This window comes from Bubalus bubalis, chromosome 3, assembly GCF_019923935.1.
Source record: "Bubalus bubalis isolate 160015118507 breed Murrah chromosome 3, NDDB_SH_1, whole genome shotgun sequence".
NCBI lineage: Eukaryota > Metazoa > Chordata > Mammalia > Artiodactyla > Bovidae > Bubalus > Bubalus bubalis.
In genome coordinates, this window is record NC_059159.1 from 79,997,428 (window position 1) to 80,007,361 (window position 9,934).

A 9,934-nucleotide genomic window follows, 5' to 3' on the forward strand; every position below is an offset into this window, starting at 1 on the left:
TCTTTGGCATTGCCTTTCTTTGGGATTGGAATGAAAACTGACCTTTTCCAGTCCTGTGGCCACTGCTGCGTTTTCCAAATTTGCTGGCATATTGACTGCAGCACTTTCACAGCATCATCTTTTAGGATTTGAAATAGCTCAACTGGAATTCCATCACCTCCACTAGCTTTGTTCATAGTGATGCTTTCTAAGGCCCACTTGACTTTGCATTCCAGGATGTCTGGCTCTAGGTTGATGATCACACCATCGTGATTATCTGGGTTGTGAAATTCTTTTTTGTATAGTTCTTCTGTATATTCTCGCCACCTCTTCTTAATATCTTCTGCTTCTGTTAGGTCCATATTATTTCTGTCCTTTATTGTGCCCATCTTTGTATGAAATGTTCCCTTGGTATCTCTAATTTTGTTGAAGAAATCTTTAGACTTTTCCATTCTGTTGTTTTCCTCTATTTCTTTGCACTGATCACTGAGGAAGGCTTTCTTCTTGCTATTTCTCTCCTTGCTATTCTTTGGAACTCTGCATTCACATGCTTATATCTTTTCTTTTTTCCTTTGCCTTTTGCTTCTTTTCTGTTCACAGCTATTTGTAAGGCCTCCTCAGACAGCCATTTTGCCTTTTTGCATTACTTTTCCTTGGGGATGGTCTTGATCCCTGCCTCCTGTACAATGTCATGAATCTTCGTCCGTAGTTCTTCAGGCACTGTGTCTATCAGATCTAATCCATTGAATCTATTTGTCACTTCCACTGTATAATTGTAAGGGATTTGATTTAGGTCATACCTGAATGGTCTAATGGTTTTCCCTACTTTTTTCAATTTAAGTCTGAATTTGGCATAAGGAGTTCATGGTCTGTGCCATAGTCAGCTCCTGGTCTTGTTTTTGCTGACTGTATAGAACTTCTCCCTCTTTGGCTGCAAAGAATATAATCAGTCTGATTTCGGTGTTGACCATCTGGTGATGTCCATGTGTAGAGTCTTCTGTTGTGTTGTTGGAAGAGGGTGTTTGCTATGACCAGTGCATTCTCTTGGCAAAACTCTTATTAGCCTTTTCCCTTCTTCATATTGTACTCCAAGGCCAAATTTGCCTGTTACTCCAGGTATTTCTTGAGTTCCTACTTTTGCATTCCAATCCCCTGTAATGAAAAGGACATCTTTTTGGGTGTTATCCATGTTGCTGCAAATAATGTTGTTTCATTCTTTGTTATGGCTGAGCAGTATTATGTTGTATATGTGTACCATGTCTAAGTTAGTTATTTTGCTGCTTTATGACTTCAATAATTGGTCTAATTTTATGCTTGCTCTCTTCCCCCAGCCATTTTTTTAGTAATGTTTTTAACAGTTAATAGTATGAATTCTTAATATCTTAAATTATATTTGTATTATTTTACCTCAAACCCCTATGTCTTTTATTTTTCTTGGTGGATTTCAGTGATCTTACTTTAGCATCATGAATACATTGAAACTATTTTTATTTCTCTTAGAGGAGTACAAATAATTTCCCTGAGATTGTTTTGTTACTCTCAGACGCCTAAGCCTGTGTAAAAGCTTGAAAATGCTCCTTTGTAGAATTCTCTTAAAATTTACTCACTCCCCGGAACACAGTTGTGCACAGATGTGCATGTGTGCGCATGCACACTCACACACTTACTTTCACATATGCAGAGTGGGGTGCAGAAGGACAGAACCATGACTGCACTGATATTTTGAGGACTTAGAATAAGGCATATTAGGTTAAGGTTCGGAGAAGGCAATGGCACCCCACTCCAGTACTCTCGCCTGGAAAATCCCATGGATGGAGGAGCCTGGTGGGCTGCAGTCCATGGGGTCGCAAAGAGTTGGACACGACTGAGCGACTTCACTTTCACTTTTCACTTTCATGCATTGGAGAAGGAAATGGCAACCCAGTCCAGTGTTCTTGCCTGGAGAATCCCAGGGACGGTGGAGCCTGGTGGGCGGCTGTCTATGGGATCGCTCAGAGTTGGACACGACTGAAGCAACTTAGTAGCAGCAGCAGCAGCAGGTTAAGGTTACTGTTTTAGAAAGAGTGTACAAGTTTTACCCCTTCTGATTGGAGGGTCATAATTGGTAACAAAAGACCCTACAATTTTCTGATACTGAGGATGAGAGTAAATTATCTTTGAAAATGTATTCTTATGTTTGCAAACTATATCTTAAAAATAAGTCAGTAGAATGAAGAAAATTAAGAACTAGTGAAACAACAAAAAAGTATGATCTTAGACCTTTAAATAGTTTGTCAGGTTACATTGTACAAGTCACTTATCTTGTTTTCACATTTGTGAAGTGAAGTACTTCTGCTGAATTATTTCAAGTACAGATTCTACAAAGCTTTGGCCTCTACAGTGCGGGTATAATGGGCAGATGGGACTCAGGGATGCTTTTACTTATACTGTGCTACAGAGAACTCAGTCACTTGGATTTCGATAATTTTAAATGTAAACAGAGAACAGCAAATTCATAGAGGACTGTTTCTTCTTCGAGTACTATGTATACTACTGTTTCTGATTAAAAAAAAAAAAAGTAAAGCAAGTTCCACCTCTGCTCTCTAAAAACATTTGAAACAAACCCATAGAAAATATAAATGAAAAAAGTTTTTCATCAAGATTTTTCTCCTTTGAAACATTGGGAGCTTGTGTATAAACATTTTGATCCTGAATCTCTAGTGCTGATAACTTTATGAACTTGTTGTTTAGTCCATTAAGTCGTGTCTCTTTTGCGGCCCCATGGACTATATTGCCCACTAAGGCTCCTCTGTCCATGGGATTTCCCAGGAGAGAAGACTGGAGTGGGTTGCCATTTCCTCCTTCTGGGGATCTTAAGTTTATGGCAGAGGAGCTCTTCAGCTGTGGCTGCTTTTTGAGTAGCTTATATAAATAGGCTTAAAGAGTGATCTGAATTAAGTGACAGTATATAGCTCAGTAGATCTTAGCCATTTCAGAAGTGTTTGAAAGAGGGGGAAAAAAAAAGGATGAACATAATATACCATCACTTACAAATACTTTTACATACTCACATATATCCCTGTAGTCTTTTTTGAGAGCAAATATAGGCTGATGATTTGCCATGTAAACTACAGGATCTACTAAAATAGATTCTCCACTTATTTAATGAAAATATCTGTTTCACTCATTCATTTATTTAGATTCAAAGCAAACTAATTTCGTAAAAATGCAGCTGCTTCAACATTTGTGACTTAATGTATAAGAGATTCCATAGTTGTTGATTAGTTATACATTGATCCCTAAGGTAATATGTGAACTTCAATTATAATGCCTGAACTTTGTAAATGTACTTCTTTTCACTAGAAAACTGTTGCCAATAAAGAGTTTTTGGTCAAAAAATTTTAGTAGAGCAGTATTTACTGACTTGTTACTTATTTTTCATTGGCTACTTTCATTGGCTAGTAGGAAATTCTTTTGGATTATTATCCAGCTGACAGATATATTAAATGAAATATAAGTGATACCTGAATCTTATGGGGAGAAAAAAGGAAAACAGTTTAAAATATTGCCATTTTATATATTTTTGTATATACAGCTTACTATGTAAAATTAGGCTTTTGGGACATCCTAAGACAATCTACCTTAATTTTTACAGGAGAGAACCTCTGAGAAGGTAAGGGATTTTCCCCAAATTATATGATTAAAAGCAGAGTAAGGGTTAGAATTCAGGTATTCCAACTTTGAGACTCTCCCTTTCTCCCCAGTCATCCATTACATTCTGCTCTTCATTCATTATCAGGCAGCAACTTCTAGCCTGAAAAAACAATCACATTTTTCTAAAAGCTTATATTTAAAAATTTTTTAAACAGGCTGCATATTTTCACTCAGAATCAGTGACTACAGATTTAGAATTCTAGAGTAAAGCCTGTTAGGCATGAAAATTAACTTTGAGACTATAAACAACTTAGCAGCACTTTTTTTCTTAAATTTGTTCTGTCTCATGTTAGAATACTTAGATGTAAAGCATTATTTATTTATACAAAAGGCTATATTCATTTTTTTCTGTAGCTATTTGGAAATATTTTTTGCTCTGGAGAGATATATAAAATATTCTTTTGCATTAAATGATAAAAATTGGAACTAATTTTTTACAAGTTCTATTTGTGGACACATAATTTGTTAGCTCATTTTCTACTTTAATTTTGGAATGGGAGTAGTTTTTGAATAATTAGGATATAGGAGAATCAGTTAAGGTCAGTAAATCATTTACTTTAAAATCCATGGAGTAGAATTTTTATACTTTATATTATCAGAACTTTCCATCTGTCAGTCTATGTTTTATAAATGTTTTCCCTACCACAGGAAAATTAACAAAGCTAACAATTGGGGGATCATTACTTTCTTTTTAAAAGACATATCAGGAATTTAAAATAAATAAATTGGAGGTATAGAGGAGCACTCAAAGTTGTAACTAACTTGTGGACTTTAGTAATGGTCCAAGACCATAGTGGTTAGAGCTACAATCCGTGTTTATGTGCACGTTCTTAGCATCAGTTACTGAAGCCTTATAACAAATGCATTTTTAAAAAATTGTGGCTTACTAACTTCATTAATTAAAATCCTATTGATGAAAGTTATTTTATCTTAGAAAGTAGCCTCAGGCATTCTCCTTTAATTTATTGATTTAGAACAAAGTGTTTGAAAAAGCATATGAAAAGCATATGAAAAGCTTTGGAATAACTGCAGTGCACATGGTGTCCAGCTTACTGGTGATATTTTTCTGTTTTTATAGTTTATAAGGCAGAGTACTTTAAACTTCTTTTTGAGTGGAATTTTACTTCAGTAATTAGCAGTATTCTGTCCAAAGGGTGTCAACATTTTGTAATGTCAAGGCTTCACTGTGGTCTAAAGTGGTACATTTTAATTTGGAAAGTTGGTCAGGGACATCCATATGATGGTATACATTTCCCAGTGCTTCCATGTTCTAGTAAATTGGGATGAAAAATAATTAAGATTTACATTAAATTAGATGTTTTCAAAGTTGATGGGGGAATTCCCTGGCAGTCCAGAGGTTAGGACTCAGTGCTTTCACTGCCAGGGCCTGAATTTGATCCCTGGTCAGAAAATTAAGATTCTTCAGGTAAAAAAAAAAGGTTGAGGAGTCAGGGGAAAAGGGTTTGGGATGAGGCTTATGGAATTTGGGACTCCAGTGTGGGAGGTGGGGGAGGTCAAAGCAGCCCTTACATGATAAATAGAAGGGAAATTTTGCTCAGAGCCTTTAGGTCACATGATTCTGTCCCTTTCTGTGTGTGTGTTACAGGCAAAGGGGAAGATAGCGATGTACTCAGTATAAATGCAGACGCTTATGACAGCGACATAGAAGGCCCCTGTAATGAAGAAGCAGCTGCTCCTGAGGTCCCAGAAAATACAGTCCAGAGTGAAGCTGGTCAGATAGATGACCTGGAGAAAGACATTGAGAAAAGCGTGAACGAGATTCTGGGGCTTGCAGAGTCCAGTCCAAAGGAGCCCAAAGCCGCCACCCTGACTGTTCCTCCGCCAGAAGATGTTCAGCCTTCCGCACAGCAGCTGGAGCTGCTCGAACTTGAAATGAGGGCCAGAGCTATTAAAGCCCTGATGAAAGCTGGTGATATAAAAAAGCCAGCCTAGTTTATTTAATGTGTCTGAATATTGGATGTGTTTGAACAGTGCCACGCTATATCATTTTGTATCTAAAGTTTATCTGGGGGTCTTACCTGATATTTCTCATATAACTCTTACTAGATAAACTCATCTTAGGTCTAAAATACATGTTATTGTTGTTACTTTTGTATTATGTAGTTGTTTTTTGAATTCATGACACATATCATTGGGTACTCTAGATACTTTGTTAGATGAGTATTTAGTATATCTGCAAATTAATATCTGAAAAGCCATTAGCTAAAAAGAGTCATGGTATTTTTTTCCTTTATTTTGAAATATTTTGGCATCAAACCAAAAGTTTATGAAATATTGACCAATCATGTTGCCTTCAGGCTATCTATATTTTGCAATAGAATATTAAATTATTGCTCCTAGGTATATTAACAATTTAAGTTGAATTATGTTTATATGCACTTTTAAAATATGTGCCATTTTGAAGATGCCTTTTATGGGTATGGACTTAGTAAAAACTGAACAACATTTTTGTTACAAGGTGGAGATCCAAAGTGGCTGAGCAAAGCTTTTTTATAAAAAAGGAAAAATAAGGACTTAAAGCATTTTTTAACAGCGTCGAATTAATTGTCCAACTTTAATTCCAGCAAACCATTCTAACAGGTATTTGATACTGTCGAACTCTTAGTTCAGTTTTTTTCCTTCGATAAAAAGGGCACACATTTTCATTTACATTCCAGGCAGTTAGGAGAGGAGACTATTTTATTGTACAGGCTTTCATCTGATGTTTTTGCTTGAAAATCTTATGTGCTATAATTCCATGAATTAAAAATCGTTAAGACTATCATTCTAGATCTGAGGACTTTTGATAGATTTCCAAAAATGAATTTAATTTCAGGAAGTTTTGATAAGTGGATGTAATAATTAATTTTGTATAGTTTTTGTAAATAGATTAACATGCTGCCACAATTATGAATGCTTTTTGTCCCATCACTAATTGTAGTTGTTTGATACCAGAATAAATTTAGGTAGAGACTCTTAACTTAAAATAAATTTTTTTTTTTTAATATAAATCTGAAACTGTTGTTTTATATTTGCTAACAAATATAGTATATTGGTAAGGCATGTTCTGTTAGTGTTGTGGGAGGATTTTCCTTATACACAAAAGAACTTAGAGGGATTGTGTCTTTTTAGCTGGCTTAATTATATATAAATTTTAGAGGATCTCTTATGGAAATAGTACTTGGGCTTCCCTGATAGCTCAGTTGGTAATCTGCCTACAACGCTGGAGACCCGAGTTTGATTCCTGGGTCAGGAAGATCCGCTGGAGAAGGGATAGGCTACCCACTCCAGTATTCTTGGACTTCCCTTGTGATTCAGCTGATAAAGAATCTGCCTGCAATGTGAAAAACCTGGGTTTGATCCATGGGTTGGGAAGATCCACTGGAGAAGGGAAAGGCTACCCATTCCAGTATTCTGGCCCAGAGGATTCCATGGATTGTATAGTCCATGGGGTCACAGTCAGACACGACTGAGTGACTTTCACTTTCTTTTTCACTTATGGAAATAATATCTATGAAACACTGGAGTAGCAGTTACAAATTCATTTTTGTTGTTCCTGAACATGCCTTTAAATAATCCCGTCATTTCTTTTTTCTTGCTGAATCTTTGTGATGAAGCACAGAGGCCTGTATCATTTGAAATGCTTCTCTTAGGCTGATAAACATGGGTATGATTTAAATAGTTCTCGTAGTTACTGCTTCAAGATGAAAAAAATCAGTTTCTATTTCCACTTACACTAAAAGTTAAAATGATAACAAAGTAGTGCAGAATAAACTTTATTGCTACTTACTAATTATGAGATGCAGTAGATGACATTTGTGTGATGGAACATAGAGGAGGAGAAAGAGGTCTGAGTGCTTTGTAGCTGATTAAAGTCACCACCTTCACTAAGAGTTGTGTGCCTGCTGTATTCACTGTGCAGAATGCTTTAGAGTACATTTGACTAGAGGGGGTGTATGTGAGGAAGAATGAGTTGAACAAATTAGGCTACTTAGATTACTACTTTGGAAAAGCAACTTTTTTTTTTTTTTTGTGATGTTAAAAGACATGAGAGGTTTTTGCAAATGAGTGGCTTTAGAGAATAGGAATAAGGTTATTTTAGAAATGCCTAAGTAATGAGAAAATACCATATATCGATCTGCTGCTGTCATTTAATCATCAGCTCACAGGTATTTTTTGACTACCTCTAAGGTGTTTAGTCTTGTTCAGAGTCTTAAACTGTTATGGTGTAGATTTTAGCATGGAATAGACTGATTAATAAACATATGAGTGCTGTTTCATTTTATGCCTAATCTTCCATTTTGCCAATGTAAAAAAAAATTTAGTTCATGTTTAATTAGTGACTAAGAGGGAAAAAAAATGGCAGTCTAATTTTTCATCCAAAGTCAGGTAATACTGATATTTGACTAGGAACTTTACCTAAACCTTGAATGATTGATGGTATCTGGTATAATGGGTCCTTTGAGTAAGACTTGGCCCACTTTTTGATGTTCCTACTAATCCTCATGCTCAAGATATATCCTGATAACCTATCACTGGATGACCAGTGTAATTTACTAATTATGAAAAATCACCTAAGCCTCCCAAATCCTTTTGTTGAACACCATCAATTCCTTAAAACTATCGGGAAGTATATCTTTTCCTTATAAATCTTGTTGCCAAAACCTACTTTCAGCAAATCATTAGATCCTAGTGCATGATTAACTATCTGAGTAAAAGAATCATTTGGACAGTAATACAAATTGCAATAAAACACATTTTTCAATGCCATTTCAAGATAGATAAAACAGGAGTTAACCCACAATTTAGGCAAAATATAGATGGCAGCTTGAAGGTTTTAAAAACTATCAGTTTTATGTCATAACAAGTAGGAAAAGAGTTTGGTTATAGATACTTTCCTTTTGTTGTATCTGTTTAATTGTTTAAAAGACCAACATGCTTTACCTTAAAACTAATAGATATTTTTATATATTTTTATCTTCAAGTAGACTCCCTTTTTAAATCAAAAAAAGTGCTGACAGACTCGGTTTCCTTGATATTTAATTATTTAAAAATTACATTTAGTCATTATTTTGTCATTTATTTGTGATAAAATGAAAAGGGTATGAGAGTTAAAAACAGAGGGTTCTGATTCTACCCCAACTAGCGGTGTAACTTGGTATAAGTACCTATTAACAGGAGAGATGAACCATTCACTCATATTGAAGATTCCTTTCTGCTATAACGGGGCTTTCCAGGTGGCTTAGATGATAAAGCGTCTGCCTGCAATGTGGGAGACCCAGGTTTGATCCCTGGGTCGGGAAGATTCCCCTGGAGAAGGAAATGGCAACCCACTACAGTACCCTTGCCTGGAAAATCCCATGGACGGAGGAGCCTGGTTAGGCTGCTCACAAAGAGTCGGACATGACAGCAATTTCACTTTCCTTTTTGCTATAACATCCTGATTACAATAGAAAATACCATAAAATTTGTAAAAGTTGCCGAGTATTTTTGCTTCCCAGGTGGCTCTAGTGGTAAAGAGCTTGCCTGCCAGTGCAGGAGACTTTGGACACATAGGTTCAATCCCTGAATCAGGAAGATCCCCTGGAGGAGGGCACAGCAATCCACTCCAGTGTTCTTGTCTGGAGAATTCTGTGGACAGAGAAGCCTGGCAGGCTATGGTCCATAGGGTCGCAAAGAGTTAGACATGACTGAAGCGACTTAGCACATCACAGCACCAAGTATTTTGAGTTCAAGTATTTCTTAGGGCTTCCTTTCCCCTTTTCTTTCCCCTTTCCAAAATGAAACAGTCTAAACTGTCCCATATAGTTGCTAGATATGAACAATAATCAAGGTTTTTTTTTCCTTTTACCTAGGCTTTATTGTCAGGGTCACTTGGTAAGTATACTGTCTAGAATTTTTCACTTTGGCTTATAAACTTAGGTTGCTATCTTTAACTCACTGCTTTATTGTATTTCAAAATAATATGTAGATAGTTTTAAATCAAAACAATTTTTTCCCAAGGCTTATAACAAAAAACAGTACTCCCCTATTCTTTTTGTCCCAACTCTTGCTACTGAGAGGTAACCACTTTCAAATCTTCTAGCCTTCTTACAGATTATCTTTGTATTTCTAAGTAAAATGATTTTTTGCCATTCCTTAATATTTCCATCTTAGGTTTTATTTATTGATCTATTTTGGAATATGAAAATTAAGCTATATTCCTTCTCTCTCTTCCCTAAAAATGTAGCTTCCTCTCTCATCCTCACAGTACGGTGCAGTT

General features: G+C 35.9%; 1 protein-coding gene across 1 annotated transcript in view; it reads left to right on the top strand.

Annotated features, from left to right (window-relative positions):
• Positions 1-6,683, top strand: part of CAAP1 (caspase activity and apoptosis inhibitor 1) — a 71,745-nt gene extending 65,062 nt beyond the window's left edge. The window contains exon 6 of the mRNA XM_006075601.3: positions 5,279-6,683. Coding sequence (XP_006075663.2) covers positions 5,279-5,625 — 347 coding nt within the window. The 3' untranslated portion in view covers positions 5,626-6,683. The remainder of the gene's footprint in view (positions 1-5,278) is intronic.
• The last annotated feature ends 3,251 nt before the right edge of the window (positions 6,684-9,934 follow it).